The 23,465-nt window shown below is 38.6% G+C and overlaps 1 protein-coding gene across 5 annotated transcripts in view; it reads left to right on the top strand.

Moving 5' to 3' along the window:
* The window catches only part of SP5 (Sp5 transcription factor), a 70,532-nt gene that overhangs the window by 38,094 nt on the left and 8,973 nt on the right, over positions 1–23,465 (top strand). For 3 of the 5 annotated variants that reach the window (XM_042243740.2, XM_027964879.2, XM_027964878.2), the window contains exons 2-3: positions 8,517–8,547; positions 20,408–20,592. In XM_042243740.2, coding sequence (XP_042099674.1) covers positions 8,517–8,547; positions 20,408–20,592 — 216 coding nt within the window. Of the gene's footprint in view, positions 1–8,516; positions 8,548–16,641; positions 16,791–20,407; positions 20,593–23,465 lie in introns of all 5 variants that reach the window. The other 2 variants (XM_060409775.1, XM_012134255.5) reach the window with 2 other exon arrangements.

The raw sequence follows: 23,465 nt of genomic DNA, 5'->3' as shown, positions 1-23,465 counted from the left end.
AAGGTTTTCTTATTATTTATTTTTCACTGTGCTGGACTGTCATAGCTGCCCGCAGGCTTTCTCTGCCTGCAGTACATGGGCTTCTCACTGGTGGCGTCCCTTGCCGCAGAGCGTAGGCTCTACGCACGAGGGCTTCAGTAGTTGCAGCCCTCAGGCTCTAGAGCGTGGAGTCTAGTTGTGGCTCATGAGCTCAGTTGCTTCGTGGCGTGTGAACTCTTCTCAGACCAAGGATCAAAACTGTGTCTCCTGCATTAGCAGATGGATTCTTACCCACTTTACCACCAAAGAAGTCCAGTACTAAGTCTTTATAATCTGAGGTGCATTTCTCAAATCTAACTAATTGCGTTTTAAGTGCTCAGTTGCCACATATGGTGAGTGGCTACCATATTGCAAAGCTCTAGTTTAATATGTTCTTTTCCTTTACTCTGTTGTTGCTTCCCTGATAGCTCAGTTGGTAAAAAAAATCCACCTGCAATGCAGGGGATCCTAGTTCAATTCTTGGGTCAGGAAGATCCCCTGGAGAAGGGATAGACTATACCCACTCCAGTATTCTTGGGGTTCCCTTGTGGCTCAGCTAGTAAAGAATCCATCAACAATGCGGGAGATCTAGGTTCGACCTCTGGGATGGGAAAATCCCCTGGAGATGGGAAAAAGTACCCACTCCAGTATTTTGGCCTGGAGAACTCCACGGACCCCATGTATATTCCATGGGGTCACAAAGAGTTGGACATGACTGGGCAACTTTCACTTTCACTTCACTTGTTGCATTTCTTCTTATTCTATTCATTTAATAAGATGGCATCACTGACTCGATGGATGTGAATCTGAGTGAACTCCTGGAGTTGGTGATGGACAGGGAGGCCTGGCGTGCTGCGATTCATGGGGTCGCAAAGAGTCGGACATGACTGAGCGACTAAACTGAACTAAAATATTTACCGAGGACCAATTTCTGTGACATGGAGTACATTAAGTACTAGAGACTTTTTTTCTTAAATAGTTTAAATTTATCTGTTCTTTGTAGCCCAAAAAACTAGCTGAATTAACCGAGTTGTTGACTGGGGTTTTGGTTGTTGACAGACAATTTTTCCTTAAAAGCTAGGGCTGTATCTGATAAAACCTAAGAATTGCTGGGAGCTATGTTTTGCATCATGTGTAGAAAATCTGTCTACATTGAGCGAGAGAAGAATGAGACCCATGTGAAAGGAGAAGGAGAGATGAGCAAGGGAAAGTCCCTACTTTGAGCGCCACACTCTTCATGAGCACAGCTGTAGCCACTGTGTCCTGATTCCACACAGCTTATGTATTCAACTCTTGGATTCTATGAGACAGGTCTTCCCCGTTTGTGCCTAAGCTACCTTGAGCATGATTTCTGGAACTTGCAACTGGGAGTTCAGGCTCTTACAGCTAAGAGACATTAAGTACATTTGAAAAATACATACTTATGTGATGGCTGTACCTTTTTCTGACAAATTATCAGTCTTTGCTTTAAGTTTACCTGTGTTCTCAATTACTCTGCTTTTTCCCTGGAGTCAGTGATCTTTCTAAGCAAGTATCACTACTTTAGGGCTTATGTGATTGATTAATTAATTAAAAGTCCTTAGAGCTAGCCTGCTTGTCTCAATCACAACAAAGCCTGCTTTTCGTTTCCCTAAGCAATCTTAATCAGCCCCTTAAGACATCATCTCAGTTTTTCCTTTGGATGAAACATCAAGTTGCTTCTACCATGTCCCTCCTATGTGCCAGCCACTGTACTAAACCCATTACCCAGATCATCCTACTTAATGCTTATAGTGAGCCAATGAAGTTGGCACCGTTGTGACCCCTGCTTTACACATGGAGGAACTGAGGCCTACAGAAGTTTTAACTCACCCAGGCTTCCATGGGAAGTGGCAGAATGGAATATGAACCCAGTGTCTTTACTCAAGAGCCCAACTTTATTTTTTATTTGACATATAGTTAACTTACAATGTTGTGTTAGTTTCTGGTGTCAGCAAAGTGACTCAGATATATATATACACACATACACGTACATACAGTGTACTTTTTCATATTCTGTTTCATTATGGTTTGTTATAAAATACTGAATATAGTTCCCTATGCTAGAGTAGGGCTTTATTGTTTATGTATAGAAGTTTGTATCTGCTAATCCCAAACTCCTAATTTATCCTACCCTCTGCTTTCCCCTTTGGTAGCCGTGTTTGTTTTCTGTGTCTGTGAGTCTTTTTCTGTTTTGTAAATAAGTTCGCTTTTATCATGTTTTTAGAGTCCACATGTAAGTGATACCATCTGATGTATCTTTGTCTGCCTGACTTCACTTAGTATGATTATCTCTATGTCCGTCCATGTTGCTGCAGACGACATTATTTCATTTTTTATGACTGAGTGGTAATATATTCCATTGTATATATGTAGCACATCTTCATTATTCATCTGTTGATAAACATTTCGAATGCTTCCATGTCTTGGCTTTTGTAAACAGCGCTTCTATGAACATTGGAGTTCATGTATCTTTTTAAATTAGAGTTTCTCCTTGATATATACCCAGGAGTGGGACTGCTGGATCATATGATAACTCTATTTTTAGTTTTTTAAGGACCCTCCGTACTGTTTTCCATAGTGCCTGCACCAGCTTACATCCCCACCACAGTGTAGGAGGGTTCCTTTTTCTTCACACTCTCTGCAGCATTTATTATTGGTAGATTTTTTCATGAGAGCCATTCTGACCAATATGAAGTAGAACCTCATTGTGGTTTTGACTTGTATTTCTCTAATAATTAGTGATTTTAAGCATCTTTTCATGTGCCCATTCGTCATCTGCATGTCTTCTTTGGAGAAATGCCTATTTAGCTCTTCTGCCCATTTAAAACAATTTTTTATTGAAGTATAGTTTATTTACAATGTTGTGTTGCTTTCAAGTATACAACAAAGTGAATCAGTTATGTACATACATGTATCCACTCTTGTTTAGATTCTTGTCTCATAAGGGGTGTTAGAGTACTGAGAATTCCATATGCTATATAGCAGATTCTTATTAGTTATCTATGTATATATAGTAGTATATATAGATCAGTCCCAATCTCCCAATGTATCCCTCCCCTCCGTTGTCTTTTGGTAACCATAAGTTTGTTTGCTACATTTGTGACTGTACTTCTGTTTTATAAATAAGCTCATCTGTGCCCTCTTTTTTTTTTTTTTTTTGGATATCACTTATAAGTGGTATTATATGATATTTGTCTTTCCATGCCTGACTTACTTCACTCGGAATGGCGATCTCTAGGTCCATCTGTGTTGCTACCAATGGCATGGTTTTATTCTCTTTTATGACTAATATTCCATTGTATGTATGTAGCACATCTTCTTTATCCATTCCTCTGTTGGTGGACATTTAAGTTGCTTCCATGTCCTGACTATAGTACTGCAGTGAATATTGGGGTGCATGTATGTTTTTTTGGAAGCTGGCTTTTATTAGGTTCTGGGAGGAAGCTGGGGAGGGTTGTTTTGAACCAAAGCTCACTGGACGAGAATGGGAATTCAGAGTTGTGGCGGTTTCTTGTGGGCACCAAGTGGTGGACAGTTTGCTGTTGCTAAGGTGTGTGAAATCGTCTTTCTTCCTGCTGATAGTGAATATTGAGACCAGTGGGGATGCATGAGGACCCCCCCCCCACCCCGTGTGGCTTCCTGACTCCATTTTGTATCAGGCGTCCTTCATCCTTTTTACCCATGGCATCTTAGTGGCGCCCCAGTGTTTGACGGAATGCCCCCTGCGCACAGATTCTGTACCGTTCTGTAGATGAACAAAGACCCTAGGACGTGCACCGGAGAGTCCGTTTAGCAACTTGAAGGGCCTCCCAGTGTACTCCTGGGTAGCCACTCCTGACTGCAGTTGGATCTTCAGGTAGGCTTAGCAATCAGTAGGGGTGACATCTGCCTGTTGTGCTGGGATCACGTCTAGAAGGCTATCAGAGACAGAATAGGAGTAGTAGTGCCTGTTCAGTCATGTCCGATTTCTTGCAGCCTGGTGGCCTGCAGCCTGCCAGGCTCCTCTGTCCACAGAATTTCCCAGGCAAGGATACTGGACGGGTTGCCATTTCCTTCTCTGCATGTATCTTTTGGAATTATGGTTTTCTCTGGGTATACGCCTAGGAGTGGAATTGCTGGGTCATATGATAGTTCTATTTTTAGTTTTTTAAGGAACCTCCTTAATGTTCTCCATAGTTGCTGTGCCAATTTGCATTCCAACCAGCAGTGTAGGAGGGTTCCCTATTCTCCACACCCTCTCCGCATGTATTGTTTGTAGACTTTTTGATGACAGCCATTTTGACCCATGTGAGGTGATCCTCATTGTAGTTTTGATTTGTATTTCTCTAATAATTAGTGATGTTGAGCATCTTTTCATGTGGTATTTGGCCATCTGTGTGTCTTCTTTGGAGAAATGTCTGTTTAGATGTTCCATCCATTTCTTGATTGGGTTTTTTGATTTTTGGTATTGAGGTGCATGCACTGTTTGTATATTTGGAGATTAATCCCTTGTCAGTTACATTGTTTGCAAACATTTTCTCCTGTTCTGCTTCATTGACTATGCCAAAGCCTTTGACTGTGTGAATCACAATAAACTGTGGAAAATTCTTCAAGAGATGGGAATACAGACCACCTGACCTGCCTCTTGAGAAATCTGTATGCAGGTCAGGAAGCAACAGTTAGAACTGGACATGGAACAGCAAGACTGGTTCCAAATAGGAAAAGTAGTACGTCAAGGCTGTATGTTGTCACCCTGCTTATTTAACTTATATGCAGAGTACATCATGAGAAACGCTGGGCTGGAAGAAACACAAGCTGGAATCAAGATTGCCGGGAGAAATATCAATAACCTCAGATATGCAGATGACACCACTCTTATGGCAGAAAGTGAAGAAAAACTAAAGAGCCTCTTGATGAAAGTGAAAGAGGAGAGTGAAAAAGTGGACTTAAAGCTCAACATTCAGAAAACAAATATCATGGCATCTGGTCCCATCACTTCATGGCAAATAGATGGGGAAACAGTGGAAACAGTGTCAGACTTTATTTTTGGGGGCTCCAAAATCACTGCAGATGGTGACTGCAGCCATGAAATTAAAAGACGCTTACTCCTTGGAAGAAAAGTTATGACCAACCTAGATGGTATATTCAAAAGCAAAGACATTACTTTGCCGACTAAGGTCCGTCTAGTCAAGGCTATGGTTTTTCCAGTAGTCATGTATGCATGTGAGAGTTGGACTGTGAAGAAGGCTGAGCGCCGAAGAACTGATACTTTTGAACTGTAGTGTTGGAGAAGACTCTAGAGAGTCCCTTGGACTGCAAGGGGATCCAACCAGTCCATTCTGAAGGAGATCAGCCCTGGGATTTCTTTGGAAGGAATGATGCTAAAGCTGAAACTCCAGTACTTTGGCCACCTCATGCGAAGAGTTGACTCACTGGAAAAGACTTTGATGCTGGGAGGGACCGGGGGCAGGAGGAGAAGGGGACGACAGAGGATGAGATGGCTGGATGGCATCACTGACTCAATGGACGCAAGTCTGAGTGAACTCTGGGAGTTGGTGATGGACAGGGAGGCCTGGAGTACTGCGATTCATGGGGTCGCAAAGAGTTGGACACGACTGAGCAACTGAACTGAACTGAACTGATGATTTCCCTTGCTGTGCAAAAGCTTTTAGGTTTGATTAGTTCCCATTTGTTTATTTTTGTTTTTGTTTTATTTTTGCCTTGTGAGACTGATCCTAGAAAATGTGGCTGTGGTTTATGTCCGAGAATGTTTTGCCTGCGTTCTCTTTTAGGAGTTTTTTGGTGTCACGTCTTAAACTTAGATCTTTGAACCTGTTTGAGTTTCTTTGCATATTTGGCATGAGGGAATGTTCATTTCATTGATTTACATGCAGGTGTGTCACGCTTTCCCAGCACCACTTGCTGAAGAGACTGTCTTTTCTGCATAATGTAGTCTTGCCTCATTTGTTGTAGATTAATTGACCATAGGTGTATGAGTTTATTTCCGAAGAGCCCCAACTCTTGAGTAGTACCTCTTACTGCCTCCCAAAGATTTGTTCAGTTTTATGAAAGGAAATTAAGTGAACATTTCCTAGGTAATGATAAAGCCAGACCTAGCAGAGACTGGGTTTCAATCAAGGGCTGGGATATGCACATCCTAGGTCTTTCTTTTCCAGGTGAAAATGGAAAGTGAATTATATGCACTGATGTTTTGTCCAGGTAAAGGATGGAAGTAGCAATCCATAAAGACCTTAGAGCTAGAAGGGAAAGTTCAGTTCAGTCGTGTCCAACTCTTTGCGACCCCATGAACCACGGCACACCAGGCCTCCCTGTCCGTCACCAACTCTGGGAGTCCACCCAAACCCATGTCCGTTGAGTCGATGATGTCATCCAGTCATCTCACCCTCTGTCGTCCCCTTCTCCTTCTGCCCTCAATCTTTCCCAGCATCAGGGTCTTTTCCAATGAGTCAGCTCTTCGCATCAGGTGGCCAAAGTATTGGAATTTCAGCTTCAACATCAGTCCTTCCAATGAACACCCAGGACTGATCTCCTTTAGGATGGACTGGCTGGATCTCCTTGCCGGTCCAAGGGACTCTCAAGAGTCTTCTCCAACACCACAGTTCAAAAGCACCAATTCTTTGGTACTCAGCTTTTTTTTTATAGTTCAACTCTCACATCCATACATGACCACTGGAAAAACCATAGCCTTGACTAGACGGACTTTTGTTGACAAAGTATTGTCTCTGCTTTTTAATATGGGAAAGGAAAGCTCTAAATACAATAGGAAGACCCAGACACATGGGCACCCACAGGATGGGGGAATCTGTGGCATGTAGGTACCTGTCAGGAAAGGTCACCTTAGATTTCTTTTGCTAAGATCTTTCTTGGTTCATTATTGCATTGTTTTGGCTTCAGAGCTCCACTGCTGTAGAGAATCAAGAGTAGAATCTTTCATTCATCCTAGAGCTTGGTCTTCTACAACTGGTTTCCCAAAAAGATGTCTTGCTTTTCTGAGATCCTTTGGCTCTCTCTGTGAGCTTCTCAGAGGACTAATCAAATTAATAACATATATAATGTCTGGCTTGATCAAGGTTCTCCAGAAAACAGTGCCTAAGGCAAAAGTATACTATTGCAAGTTCAAATAAGTGTGAGGAAGACACATTTAAAAAGAGGAAAAGTTAATGCAAAATAATGGAGCTTCTCTTTTTATAGTCTACAGTTTTGGTCCTGAATTTTATGTTCCAGAAATCCCTAGATATTACTACTAATAATTTTTAAAGTCTGGCTTGGAATATGGGGACTGTTGGGGAGGAAAGGGCAAGTGAATTTAAAAAAACTTTAAAGTTGATTTTTCTCTTTACAATTAGAATGAAATTTATTGAGATATATAAAGACCTAAGTTATAGGAAAATCAGTCTACATAGGCTAATTTTAAAAAGATAAAACATTCCAAGAGAAAACATTGTAACTTGTAAGTATTGATAAACTCATAAGGGAACTTTTATCAGGTAAGAATTATATTTTAAACTGTATCTTTGGATAAAATCAAAGGTTTATTTCTAAATGTGTTTTTTGAAATATTTTACTAAAAATACTGCATCTTGAAATATTGAAAAACTTCTTGTTCTGGCTAATATACGTCTATAAAGGTGTTTTTCATAACACAGATGAACTAGAGTGTAACAGGTAGTTTGGTTTACATGTTGTTCTTCTTTGTTAAAGTGGGAAAGGAAAGCAGTGTTGTAAACACATGCCACACTGAATTTGTGGTTTCTGGGGTCAACTGAGTAGGAACATGATACCCTTAACTTGCTGTATCATAACAATATTTGGATCCAGATCTAGAGTCCGAGTTACATAAAACCAAAAGGTAACATAATTAGAGGCTAATTTAGCACATCACTTTTCTAACTTGCAAAATTATCCCTATTGCTCTTTTTTACATAAACTCCAGGGCTTCCTTGATAGCTCAGTTGGTAAAGAATCTGCCTGCAATGCAGGAGACCCCGGTCTGATTCCTGGGTCGGAAAGATCCACTGGAGAAGGGATAGGCTACCCACTCCAGTATTCTTGGGCTTCCCTTGTGGCTCAGCTGGTAAAGAATCTGCCTACAATGCAGGAGACCTGGGTTCAATCCCTGGGTTGGGAAGATCCCCTGGAGAAAGGAACCTACTCCAGTAATCTGGCCTGGAGAATTCCATGGATTGTATAGTCCATGGGGTTCCAAAGAGTCAGACATGACTGAGCAACTTTCACTTCACTTCAAGGTAAAGTGGGAAAAGGAAGCTTTAATTCCTTTCTGCTTTTTTAAAATCAGATTTCATAATCCAGAGGAATAATGTTTTTCACTTAGTATGAAAATATGCTACTAAAAACAATACCAAAATACATGCTTACTGCCCTGCTGACAGACTGAGTTGTGCATTCTATTTTATTTATATTCCAAGTTTATAAAAATGTTTAAAGACTTACAGAGTAAATATTTTGGTGTTTTCCAGGAATCATCTAGACAGGACAGATGCTGTAAAGGTAAGAGAATATAAACTAATTTTTAGAATGCTTTAGTTCTTTCTTACCATCAATTTATATAGTTTTGGAATAATTGACTTTAGTATAAAATTATATTTTAGCCTGAAAGTGAAAGTCACTTAGTCATGTCTTACTCTTTGCAACCCCATGGACTATACAGTCCGTGGAATACTCCAGGCCAGAATACTGGAATGGGTAGCCTTTCCCTTCTCCAGGAGATCTTCCCAACCCAGGGATCAAACCCAGGTCTCCCACATTGCAGGCAGATTCTTAACCAGCTGAGCCACAAGGGAAGCCCAAGAATACTGGAGTGGGTAGCCTATCCCTTCTCCAGTGGATGGATCTTCCTGACCCAGGAATCAAACCGGGGTCTCCTGCATTGCAGGTGGATTCTTTACCAACTGAGCTATCAGGAAGCCCCCTGTATTTAGCCTAGATAATAAAAATGTTCATATAAAGGCTGTGAATAAATTATTCAAGTACCTCAAGCTAAAATAATATTGATAATGCTAGTTTTTATTTCTGCTTCTCTCATAGGCACCAAAAGATAGACAGAATGGCAGATTGCTAGTGTTTGATCCAAAGGGTAAATGATTTATTACTTTAAAAGAATATATTTGATCACCCTTTTGTCCTAAATATTAAGAAGATAGTCTATAGGAATGGTTGAGTGTGGTTGAGTTAGCAATTAAATCCTTTATTATACTGCCTGTCACTCAAACAATGCCTAAATATTTGCCAGTCAGGAATTTCTATTAAGAACATCGCTATTGCTAAAATACTGGGTTGAGTTTTTTTTCTTTCCTTTCAGAAAAAGTGATGATTGAACCAAATGAAGGAATGTCAGAGTAAGAAGATGTCTCTTGTTGAGCATCTGATCTATCATGCCTTTCAAGCAATTAGAAGTAGATAATGCAATCATTTGTCACCCAATTAAATTTGAAAGGCCAGAAATGCATGGATTAGCACTTGGCTTTTGCTTCAGTCAAAGCAACTGTTTCTTAGATAAGAGGACACTTAAAATGAAAAATGAATTTTGATAAAAATGTAGGGGTATAGATAATATTCAAACCTACTTCTCAACTGCTTAGACACCAAGTATTCTGTATTTTACTTATATAACTTTCATTGCTCATTCTTGTTTCACTTTGATACTTGCTCGTTTCTTTGAGAATATCATTTTAAAGGAAAATTTACCTTAAAATCAGATTTTTATTTACTATGAGAAGAACAATTACTACTAAATAAGGAAAATAATCACCCCAACTAGTTGAAGAGATCAGTGTTGAAAGAATCATAGTCCAATTTCAATTTAGTAGCTAAATATTAAGTACCTGCTTTGTTCAAGGCACTGATTCTGGTAAACCATCAGAGTCCTTCCTGACATAATCATCTATCTACTGAAAAAAAATCATTTATTCCATGAAAAATTGCATTTTGAAAGTTGATCATAAAACACATTCATAAGGTTCAATTATTGACAAATTGATAGTGCGCTTCTAGTAGAATTCTATTCAAATCAAAATTATTTTGAATTATCCTGAATATTATTGGCTGGGAAAAATATACCTTATACAACATATGTTTTAACTTATATACTGTCAAAGCTGAAAATTAAAATTAGGGTTCGCTTTGACTTTTGCAAATTGTGTAGTAAATACGTGTTTTTATATTAAAGAGAAGGTAATAAATTACAGATCAATGACAGAATCTGTGCTTATTTCAGAGTAAATGTTATGGACAACAAGGAAAAGGTAAATGCCCCATTAACTATATTAATCTAAATGTAATTATATATTATATATCCTATTAACATGGTTAAAAATATTTAAATAAAAAAATCTAAGAGAATTTTAGTAGTCTTTGGGGGAAATATGATATAACTTTAATAATAATGAGAGTTAGTAGCTATTAATGAAAGTAAATATCGTGTCTATGAACCCCAGTGTTCATAGACTGTGATAAGCAGTGCTGGAACTGGAGCAAGGGGTCACCCGTATCCTGAGGTCGTTAAGCCCCAGGGCTAAATCAGATGCAGTCTGGGCCAAGACAGAAAAACAGTGTGCGTGTGTGCTCTGTTGTGTCTGGCTCTTCGCAGCCCCATGGACTGGAGCCCACCAGGCTCCTCTGTCCTGGAATTTTTCAGGCAAGAATTCTGGAGTGGGTTGCCATTTCCTACCCAACAGGCTCTTCCCGACCCCAGGGATCAAACCCACATCCCCTGCATTGCCAGGAGGATTCTATAGTGCTGTGCCACCTGGAAAGCCCAAGTGGCTGCCGGTTCTCTTGATCTCATTGATTGCATCTGGTTATCAAACTACTTTTTGCAAGAGCAGTATGATCATGTTCTGTTCACTTCACTTGTAGAGAAGAGTTTGGGTTTAGTTTGGTTATTATTTGGAGTAGGGTAGAAGGAGGGATTGGCACTCCACTCCAGTACTCCTGCCTGGAAAATCTCATGGATGGAGGAGCCTGGTGCGCTGCAGTCCATGGGGTCGCTAAGAGTCGGACACGACTGAGCGCCTTCACTTTCACTTTTCACTTTCCTGCATTGGAGAAGGAAATGGCAACCCACTCCAGTGTTCTTGCCTGGAGAATCCCAGAGGCGGTGGAGCCTGGTGGGCTGCATAGTCCAGTCTATGGGGTCGCATAGAGCTGGACACGACTGAAGCGACTTAGCAGCAGCAGCAGAAGGAGGGATAGGTTGATAGCCAGTAAGCTTCATAGGTGCATGACTTTGGAACTCAGCAACCTCACCAAGCAGATTCTTTACCATCTGAGCCACAAGGGAAGCCCAGTCTCACTGAGAGTTGAAGGTAAACAGAGCCAGTTCTGGGGGGAAAAAAAAGTAAAAGATCAAGTAGGAACACAGAAAACCACGGGGGACCTTTGCTGAGCAACAGTGTGACTGACCCACAGAGTTGATGGATTTTCTCAGCGTAGCCTGCATTCCACTCCCCACCCTCCTTCCAGCTTCACGGTCTGACTGGCAAGTGGAATTTCCTGAAAGGTTCTATCCAGGTTGGATTAGGGAAATCTAAGCGTTTTCTTTCCCCATCAGTTCTTTGCCTTAATCTTCTGATTGATTCTCAATTCTAATCTGAGCCACAAGCAGTGTGTGAACTTTCATAAACCAGGAGTTTCACAGTTCTCTGTACACAAAGGCCAAATAACTCATTTCCTTTTTTTCCTCATGGATCCCGTGTGTCAGAGATTTTGTCTACCCAACAAATGGCCCTTAATTAACAAACCACTTTCAGCAGTAAAAATAAAGTGTATCTTTAATGCTGGGTAAAGTCTTATAGATGTTGGACCTTCGATCTGTTGGGTTATTTGGTCAAGCTTTCAAGTTCATAGATGTGTGGGGAAAATGGCTAAAGGAATCCCACAGAACTCAACTTTTTTTGAGGTGGATAAAATAGTATTTATAGGTTATTCCATAATCATTTTATCTTTTATAAAATGTATGACACAATTTTTATTCCCATTTTTACTTTTTTTCCCCCATTTTTACTCTTTAAGTAAATGCCTCTTTAGACACAGACCAAGATTGGCAAGCAAAATTTATACCTCACTGACTTTTGCAAGTCTCTCTAAATATAGCAAAGACAGTCTCAGAAAAGTAAGTTTAAATTAATTTTGTTTTTAGGCTCATGTTTGATAAATATCAGTTCAGTTCGTTTCAGTCACTCAGTTGTGTCTGACTCTTTGTGACCCCGTGGACTGCAGACACCAGGCCTCCCTGTCCATCACCAACTCCCAGAGCTTATTCATACTCATGTCCATTGAGTCAGTGATGCCATCCAACCGTCTCATCCTCTGTCATCCCCTTCTCCTCCCACCTTCAATCTTTCCAAGCATCAAGGTCTTTTCAAATGAGTCAGCTCTGCACATCAGGTGGCCAAAGTATTGGAGTTTTAGCTTCAGCATCAGTCCCTCCAATAAATATTCAGGACTGATTTCCTTTAGGATGGACTGGTTGGATCTCCTTGCAGTCCAAGGGACTCTCAAGAGTCTTCTCCAACACCACAGTTCAAAAGCATCAATTCTTCAGCTCTCAGCTTTCTTTATAGTCCAACTCTCATATCCATACATGACTACTGGAAAAACCATAGCTTTGACTGGATGGACCTTTGTTGGCAAAGTAATGTCTATGCTTTTTAATATGCTGTCTAGGTTGGTCATAACTTTTCTTCCAAGGAGCAAGCGTCTTTTAATTTCAAGACTGCAGTCACCATCTGCAGTGATTTTGGAGCTCAAAAAAATAAAGTCTGTCACTGTTTCCCCATCTATTTCCCATGAAGTGACAGGACCAGATGCCATGATCTTAGTTTTCTGAATGTTAAGCTTTAAGCCAACTTTTTTACGCTCTTCTTTCACTTTCATCAAGAGGCTCTTTAGTTCCTCTTCACTTTCTGCCATAAGGGTGGTGTCATCTGCATATCTGAGGTTGTTGATATTTCTCCCAGCAATCTTGATTCCAGCTTGTGCTTCATCCAGCCCATCATTTCTCATGATGTACTCTGCATATAAGTTAAATAAGCAGGGTGACAATATAGAGCCTTGACGTACTCCTTTCCCGATTTGGAACCAACCAGTGTGTTGTTCCATGTCCAGTTCTAACTGTTGCTTCCTGACCTGCATACAGATTTCTCAGGAGGGAGGTCAGGTGGTCTGGTATTCCCATCTCTTTCAGAATTTTCTACAGTTTATGGTGATCCACACAGTCAAAGGCTTTGGGATAGTCAATAAAGCAGAAGTAGATGTTTTTCTGGAACTCTCTTGCTTTTTCGATGATTTCAATTTTGGTAATTTAATCTCTGGTTCCTTTGCCATTTCTAAATCCAGCTTGAATATCTGGAAGTTCGTGGTTCACATACTGTTGAAGCCTGGCTTGGAGAATTTTGAGCATTACTTTACTAGCATGTGAGATGAGTGTAATTGTGCGGTAGGTTGAGCATTCTTTGGCATTGCCTTTCTTTGGGATTGGAATGAAAACTGACCTTTTGCAGTCCTGTGGCCACTGCTGAGTTTTCCAAATTTGCTGGCATACTGAGTGCAGCACTTTCACAGCATCATCTTTCAGGATTTGAAATAGCTCAACTGGAATTCTATCACGTAAACTATCTTTGTTCATAGTGATGCTTCCTAAGGCCCACTTGACTTCACATTCCAGGATGTCTGGCTCTAGGTTGGTGATCACACCATCGTGATTATCTGGGTCATGAAGATCTTTTTTGTATAGTTCTTCTGTGTATTGTTGCCACCTCTTCTTAATATCTTCTGTTTCTGTTAGGTCCATACCATTTCTGTCCTTTATTGTGCCCATCTTTGCATGAAATGTTCCTTTAGTATCTCTGATTTTCTTGAAGAGATCTCTAGTCTTTCCCATTCTGTTGTTTTCCTCTATTTCTTTGCACTGATCACTGAGGAAGGCTTTCTAATCTCTCCTTGCTGTTCTTTGGAACTCTGCATTGAAATGGGTATATCTCTCCTTTTCTCCTTTGCCATTCACTTCTCTTCTTTTCTCAGCTATTTGTAAGGCCTTCTCAGACAACCATTTTGCCTTTTTGCATTTCTTTTTCTTGGGCATGGTCTTGATCACTGCCTCCTGTACAATGTCATGAACCTCTGTCCATAGTTCTTCAGGTACTCTGACTATAAATATAAATGTAAATAATTTGATAAATATAAATAATTTTAAAACAAAGTTTAAAATATGAACTTTAAAGAATTATTAATTCCAGTAGAAACTTGAGGACATTTAATGTACTTAACATACTAATTAACTGTAAAACCTGGATTATCTGTCCTCTAGCATACATATGTTCCAGTGGGATATTTAACTTGACTGTCTAACCTTAGTAGATACTAAATTAAATACTCTCCATCTTCCAAAAAGTAATAATTTTAATCTTTCCTCAACTGTAGCTGTATTTAAAGAAAACAGATCTTTTAGAGTATACTGGTTATCTGTTTATGTTAATTGGTTAGAGGCACTGTTGCCATAAGTCACTTTCTCAGATGAAGTCAACAGACTATAGTTGAAGAGGAGGTTGGAGTTTGGGCCTCTTCTTTGAAACTGTGTATAAGGAAGACTGTATATAAGAAAGTGAGCAGAAGAGGAATTCATATTTTACTGTTGGTCATTTGGCCCCTTCTCATATGTGTTTTTATGGCATGTTCACTGCTTTCAAATAGTAATATCCTTTTTATCTTCAGGCTTCCTCCATGTTCTGTCATTAAAATCATTAAAGGCATTTCATACTATTCAAATATCCAGAACTAGATTAGCTAAATTCCCCTCTTTAGGGATGTAACTTAGTGAATATATAAGTATAATATTTCATAGATTCTGAAGCATGCATATTTTCTTTATATTGTAACATTTCTTACAGTTGATGACATCTTATACTGGCAATGCTTTTTCTTTCTTAAATATTAATATGTCTTATTAGGTGGTATTTTTGGCTGGACCTGGAGATTATCATACTAAGTGAAGTAAATCAGACATAAAGACAAATATCGTATAAGATCACTTATATGTGGAATCTAAAATATAATACAAATGGACTTATTTACCAAACAGAAACAAACTCACAGACATAGAAAACAAATTTATGGTTGCCAAAGGGGAAAGAGGGAAGGGGTAAATGGAGGAGTATGGGATTAACAGATAAACATTACTATATATAAAACAGATAAACAGCAGGGATTTACTGTATAGCTCAAGGAACTATATTCAATATCCTGTAATAAACTTTAATGGAAAAAATACGAAAAAGAATATATACATATACACACATATATTAAGCTGAACCACTTTGCTGTACACCTGAAACAGTATTGTAAACCAACTATAGTTTAATCTTTTCTAAAAAAGAAATAGATACTCTTAAATTCAATGAAATTCTGTAATAATAAAAAGGCAGCATATCTAATCTAGATAAAAGCCCTCCTTTCATAGATAAAAGGAATAGATATTAAAGCGTATGAATTCCAGTAATCATTTGTGGTGACCTTTGGCATAATAGGATTCTATCATGCTAGAAACTGAATACTTAAGTGACTTCTCAATTTTTCACATGTAGGGCTTCTTCTTTGATGTCTCCTTTCACAATTAGAAAATCAAGGAGGGCAGAAGAAGAACAACTGTAAATCTTCTTTGCTGTGTATTTTTCATCACCAGAGAGGGGTTTTGCTCTAGCAGCATATACTGGGGAAGTAAAGGTTCCATTCCCTCCATAGTATTAGGAATGTAAGAAGCTGTTTAGCCTATTTGCTAAATCACTGTGCAAAACCACTGACTTAAATACTAATGTTATAGAGTCATATTTCAGTGGGGATAAAAGAGAGCCATCATAACTTTGGGGGAAAAAATAATACTTTACATCTTTTTATATCTTGTCATGCAAACTAGAAGTTGAATTTTTTAAACTCAGTAAAGGAGACATACTCAAATGATCTTAAGATGACAAAAAATGAACATGGGGTTGTTTTCCCACCAGCATGGGTACCTGTCAGTGTACCATACAAAAATCCTCTGTCTCAATACATTATCTGTTGATGTGAGATTTCAGGAGAAAATTAACTAATCTTTATTTCAGCCACTTAATAAAAAAACAGGCTACTTCATATTGTGAGCAAGGGTTAATAGCTCTAAGCATATTGGACTCTAAGCATAAACATTGGGTTAATAGCATCGAACTCTAAGCATAAACATTTAACAGTGGTAAGAACTGACTTGAGAAGAAAACCCAAAGTCTAGTATTCCTTAAATAGTTTTATTTCACCATATCATAATGATATGCCAGGGACATTCATATAATGGTTTGCTTATATGTTCTATGTTAACTCTGAAAAGATTCTAAGAATCATTACACGATGACAAATGCCTGGTAGAAACAGAATTTTAAACATTAGTAAAACTTATTTTTAATGCTTTTCCACAAAGAAGATATTGTATTTTAGCTATTTATTATTGATATACTATATGTTTATATTAAATGTGTGTTTGTGTATAAACCCATATAGAACCTTTAACAGAACTGTAACCTAGAAAAGTATTTTTTAACTATATACTTCAACATCTAGGAAGGAAGTCTCTTCAAAAAATATTGAAAATAAAATCTCTTCAAATAACACTAAAAATAGAATATCTTCAAAGAGTATTTCAAACAAAGAAATAGAAACAAATCTACAATCTAATCTATGGTCATCTTCCTTCTTAAAAGCAAGCACAGGTAATAACATTTATTTTATTTGAGTAACCATAGCTTCTATTTCAGCCTTCCTTCTTTAGGACCTTTTTGATGTTGACAACTTGTAAGTCTGGGGCAAGTCTTAGGAATCAGTAGTTTTTCAAACTCATGTATGGGATGATTCTGATATGCAATCAGGTGTGATCCAGGGGTGTATATTACATAAAATGATAATGATAGAATATTAAAGTTTAGAATGGATTGAAATACCTATGAAAGCAATAACAAGTTTCAGTCATTCAACAGTGGTTTACTGAGTGCCAGACACTTGTTTAGAAGCTGTGGGTATAATAGTTATCAAATAGGAAAGACACTTGCCCCTATGAGGTTCACATAGATAGCCAACTATTAAATAATAATAATACAAACAAATAAGACAAAGACAGGTCGGGCTGGGCACTATAACGTAAATGGCAGCAGGAGGACTACCTTTGATCTGGGGATCAGGGAGCCTCTCTCATGACCCTCAGTGTTTGTGAATTCAATGAGTCCCTGTGACATCACATGAAGTTCTTAATTCCCTATTATGACCATCTCTGATGACACCAGCGTGTTGGGTCGGTGAACTGGCTGGGTACACGCTGTAGGTTAGAGTGGTCGTGAGTCAACGGAGACTAAAGGAAACAGGTAGATGGCCTGAATAGCCCAGGCATCACACTCTGAGTATCTCTTTGGAGGACGTTATCTTTTGCTTAGAATGAGGAGTTTTCCCAACCTTTTCTTTGGAGAGGGGAGAGCCTGATTTTTCTTAACATTGTCTTCTGTCAACCTTTCCTGGATTTCCTTATTTTCTTCCTTCTAAGACCAGTGTTTCTACATGTTTAAAGCAGCTCATGGCCACACTCCCATCAAAGAAGACATCTCACAAGACTTCCCACACACTCAGAATTCTAAAAGCAGGGGATGATGTAGCACAAGTTCAGGTTGAAACTGTGAAATTCATCTGCAGAGCTAAAGAGTTGGCAAGCTCAGTAGTGTTTCCCAAAGAGATAATTTTAGGAAACACAGGGCAGACTTTTTCCAATAGTAGTATATGTTAATGTATATTAGAAAAAAAATAAGAACGTGGTTAAGAATGTGGACTCTGGAGCCAAACTGACTCCCAAATCTACCTTAATTGGTGGTGTTAAGTTGGGCGAGTTATTTAACCTGTCTCCTGTCTCTCAGTTTCATCTACAAATGGGATAAAAACAGTACACATCTCACTGAGATGTTGACAGAATCATATGATTTAATATGTAGTATTCAGAAGAGTCCTGACATAATATATGCTATGATTGTTATGTCTTTTATTAATACCTCTGTCAATTGGGGGTAAATTTTTAAGATTTTTTATTTATTTGTTATCTTTTGGTCATACTGCATGACATGTGGGATCTTAGTTTTCTAAGACCAGGGTTCCAACCTGTGCCCTCTGCATTGGCAGTACGGAATCTTAACCACTGAACAGCCAGGGAAGTTCCCCCAATAATTTTTATGATCTAGCAAAATTTCTAAGTTAAAAAGGTAGATTTTAAAAAGATGCTAAGTAAATAGTATAGCTTACTTTCATATGGCGAAATGGATAAAGTGTTATAAGAATTACTAAAATTTCCAAAATATCTATCTCTTAAATATTTCTCTAATATCTCTCCTCCTTTATCACTGTTTTAACAGTAACACTATCAACCATCTTTTTCACCTGAACTTTTTTTTTAATGTTTTCTTTTAAAATATTTCAGCTTATAGAAAATGAGCAGAAATAGTGTAAGTACTCCAGTAACTCTTCATATACAAGCAACTGTTGACTTAAGGGGCAAAGATCTCATGATCCTTTACGCTAAGTCAACATGTATTTTCTAAGAATAAGGACAATTTAATTAGTTCGTGAACTCCAAGAAACAAATTTTCTTCTTAACCAATATGTAAGATTGTCTCCCCAATTTAGATGAAGAGCAAGACATACACACTTATATACACAACCATTGAGTCCGTTTTTGGATTTTGTTCCTGAGAATAATATTTTCTAGTTTTTGCTGTCTTTTGGCATATTTGTAGTCAAACAGCAAGTGCTGTTGTGACTTGTCAGTAAATGCAGTCTAAAAACTGCTTAGAAAATTCCTATTATTAGAATTCATTTTGAGCTGACTTTTTAACAGCCCACAGGGCCTCTGAATGCAAGATAAGTAAACAAAGTAAGAGGGAATCCGCAAGTTTCCTCTTCCACAGTTTTATTCAGTAAAGTTACTGCTGCGAATCCATACAGAATCCTGGAATCTTCAAACATCTCTGACTCCTACAAGCGTTGAGAAAATGTGAAGGTGTTTCATTTTGTCGCAGCCTTTCTGAGGGTTATGACAAAAGACGGAAAGATGTTATGGTTTCCCCATCTCACTCCCCTTCCAGAATGTTACCTGGCCTTTTTAAAGGTGATTTTTTCCCTAACCACCTCTCTCCCTGCTCTTTTTGTCTTTTTTTTTTTTTTTTTGGTCTGCCCTCAAATACAATTTCTACCCTGCTTTCCAAGAGTTCCTTCAGAAATTAAAAATCGATCATACTTGTTTCTCTACTTAAATCTTTCATGACTGGCCCCTTCATTCTTAGGATAAAGTTCTAATTCCAAGACTACTGGCCCACAAGAATCCATTATCCAGCTTGTACCCCTCTGGCCACATCTGTCACCATTTCAGCCTCAACTTTGACCCATAATAAGCACATCAAAGTGTTGCTCTGCTCACATTTTTGTACTGGTTCATGCTGTCCCCTCTCCTTGGAAAAACTGATCCATTCAGACCAGAATGGGTCTCTCCTTTCTTCCTGTGTTCTCTCATGTACCTGGCATACACATCTTTATCACTGGACTGCCATATTGTTTTACAGTTATCCATTATGTTTCTGACTCCCCAGTTAGAGTGTGAGTGAGTACCTTGAGATCAATGACTGTACATTATAGTGTTCGTGGGGCTCAGTATAGTGCCACACATTGACTGGGTAGCCAAAGTAGTGCTTATGTTTTATTTTCCAGTCATCTATGACTTGACATTAAGAAAAATCATTAATGATGTTACATAACCTCTGGTCATATCTAGAATACTTCACATATATCTGATTAGTGTGTGTGTGTGTGTCCAGGGAGAGGGACAATTTTATTCTCAAGTATCCGTACAGTGACTATCTGCCAAGGAAGAATTACTTTTCAGCCTCTCTAGTCTTACTTTTACTTCCCAAGCTCTTTATTTTACATTTATATTCCCATAAGAACAATTTAAGAAATATATTTCTATGGATAAAAGAGAATTAATTTTTTCTTGAAATTATATTCTTTATAAACAAAACTGTTTCCATTTATTACAGTTTCAAGCACCAAACAATTAACATTAACATCAGCTCAGTATTATCAGTTTGTATTTTTTCCTCTTTCATTTAGCAGTTTTATTACCTTTTTTTGGGAAATGGAAATCAGGTAAGTTTATTGCAGTGCTGTTTAGTCATGAAAGAAAAAAATCCAGGACAGGAGAACACGTGGTAACATGTGCACTTGCTACATTATAATTTTGGAGTGACCATTGTAAATTTATGAATACGTTTCAATATTTACCAAATTATATATATTGTTTTAGGTGAAATGAGCAAAAATGTAGTCATTGCAGAGCAGGAGAAAAATAATGAACATTGCCCTGAGGATATCAATGATAAGTTGTCTGAATCAACAGATGATGATGGCGAGGATACCAGTGATGAAGATAAGGAGGAAGACAGCAACCCTAAAAAGGATACTCACGCCCCATTGGAGTTAATGACAGAAGTAAGGTTTGCTTCTATAACTCAAAAAACTTAAAAATATTAAAATAGCTAAATAGTATATAGCCTTGAAGACTAAAAAAATAGTTAAAATATCCTTGCCCACACACAGATGCTTACCTGGTTACTCATCTTTGTTACTACTTTCATGAGGGTAGAGATGAGAGAATATTCTGGCAGTGATTCAGATTATTCTGGCAAAGTCAGAAACATGAATAAGAGAAGTTTTGGCATAAAACTCTTCAAGGACCTCTTAGAAAAACTTTCTACCTACTGGGTACCATGCTAGTTACTTGGGATATTTAGAGATAAATAAGAAAGACATGTCTTTACCCTTGAGAACTAACAAACACTTATGTTATCTAATGTAATTTATAATATGTGCCAGTAGAGATGTTCATAAAATTCTCTGGAAACAGGGAGGATAAAGGGACTAATTGAGAAATGAAGCAGGAGAAACAAGGAGATAAAGGAAGGATTAAGAGGAAGAGACAAGAACGGAATCCTAGAATCTCAAAGGAAGAGGAACATGTAGGAATGCATTTGGTAAACAAAATGGCACTCCTGGCATGGGAAATAGCCTTGTCTGTGTGTATCACACACATACAGAGGGCGTAAGAAGGGAGAGGGAGTGGAGGACGGAGAGGGACTTAACAGATTGGAACAGCAGAGGAGAAGCCATGAACTTGAGCACACAGCCTTAGAAATTTCTCAAATAAAACACATAGGGGAAGAAAAGGAACATCAGAGACTTTGGGGAGACTGTTGGGTGGTCTAACATATGTATAATTATAGCCCAGATAAAGCGAGGGACCCACTATGTACAAGTAAAACATGTGACAAGGATAATACAAAGGATGAGAAGGGGGGAAATGAAAATGCAGTGTTATGAAGTTCTTACTGTATACATGAAGTTGTGTAATATTAATAAAAGTTAAACTCTGACACCACAACACGTGAGGTAAAACTGTTTTGTTCTCCACAGAATTATCAGTAAACATTTGTGAGCAATTTTTGCACGTGACGTTTCAGGCCTCCATGCTTTTGCTGTTTCCTGTGTTTTGCCAATGCTGTTTCCTATGCCAGGATTGCCTTCTTGATTTGTTTACCAAATGAGTTCCTACATGTAAGCCTAGTGTACATGCAAATGGTTCAGAATGTCACACATAAGCAAAAACAGTCCCCCAAGTGTACTGTTCTTTTTTTTAATAAAAGCTATCCAAATAATAATGGGAGATTAGTCAATTGTGGAGCCTAAGTAAGTAAAAAATATGTAATAATGTTTAATTCTGTGGGGAGAAGATGATCGTGATATGTGGTGTACTTTTTAAAGTTACTGAATAATCTTAGTTTTTGTAAGTATATATATGTTCCTTTATGGAAAAAAAAAAAACCTAAAATGATGTACATGGAGATGTTTAAAACAAACATCTCTGTGGGCTTCCCTGGTGGCCCAGTGATAAAGAAGCCACCTGCTGTTGCAGGAGACACAGGTTCAGTCCCTGGTCCAGGAAGATCCCACATGCCATAGAGCAACTAAGCCCGAGCACCACAACTATTGCACCTGTGCTCTGGAGTCCATGGGCCGCAATTACTTAGCCCACGTGCCGCAACTGCTGAAGCCCGTGCTCTCTAGAGCCTGTGACCAGCCAATAGGAGGAGCCATCGCAATGAGAAGCCCTCACACTGCAGCTGGAGAGTAGCCTCCATTCACGACAACTAGAGAGAAGCTCATGGAGCAACAAAGACCCAGCACAGCCCCCCAAAATAAAATTATCTAGAAAAAATGGATGGTAAAAACAGAGATGCTGTTTAATTGGAGACAGGATGTGTTTGTTTAGCATGTAAATTCCCTACATACAACAAATGAACCTATTTGCAGGGCAGGAATAAAGACGCAGACGCAGAGAACGGACATGTGGGCACAGGGTGAGGAAAGAGGGTTGGGATGAATTGGGAGGCTGGAATTGACATGTACATACTACCATGTATGAGACAGATGGCTAGTGGGAACCTACTGTATAGCACACAGAGCTCAGCTTGGTGCTCTGTGGTGACCTAGAGGGAGGGGATGAAGAGGTGGAGGGAGGTCCAAGAGGAAGGGGACATATGTACACCTATAACTGATTCAGTTTGTTGTATAGCAGAAATTAACACAACATTGTAAAGCAGCTATACCCCAATAAATAAGAAGTTTATAACAGAAAAATATGTGTTACAAAAACAGAAATACAGACCAATGGAACGAGATAGAGATCCCAGAGATAAACACACACACCTATGGGTACCTTATTTTTTACAAAAGAGGCAAGAATATACAATGGGGCAAAGACAGCCTCTTCAATAAGTGGTGCTAGGAAAACTGGACAGCTCCGTGCAGAAGAATGAAATTACATCACTACCTAACACCATACAGAAAGATAAACTCAAAATGGGTTACATCTAAATGTAAGACCAGAAACTATTAAACTGTTGGAGAAGAACATAGGCAGAACACTCAATGACATAAAGCAAGATCTTCTATGATCCACCTTCTAGAGTAATGGAAATAAAAACAAAAATAAACAGGTGGAAGCTAATTAAACTTAAAAGCTTTTGCACAGCAAAGGAAGCTACAAACAAGGTGCAAAGGCAACCCTCAGAATGGGAGAAAATCCTAGCAAGGGAAACAATTGATAAAGAATTAATTTCCAAAATATACAAGCAGCTTATACAACTCAATACCAGAAAAGCAAACAACCAAAGTGGGAAAGGGACCTGAGGAGACATTTCTCCAAAGAAGATATATAGATGGCTAACAAGCACATGAAAAGATGCTCAACATCACTCATCAGAGAAATGCAAATCAAAACTATAGTGAGATACCACCTCACGCAG

The sequence above is a fragment of the Ovis aries genome, chromosome 2, assembly GCF_016772045.2.
Source record: "Ovis aries strain OAR_USU_Benz2616 breed Rambouillet chromosome 2, ARS-UI_Ramb_v3.0, whole genome shotgun sequence".
Classification (NCBI taxonomy): Eukaryota; Metazoa; Chordata; class Mammalia; order Artiodactyla; family Bovidae; genus Ovis; species Ovis aries.
This window is presented reverse-complemented; position numbering and strand designations above follow the sequence as displayed.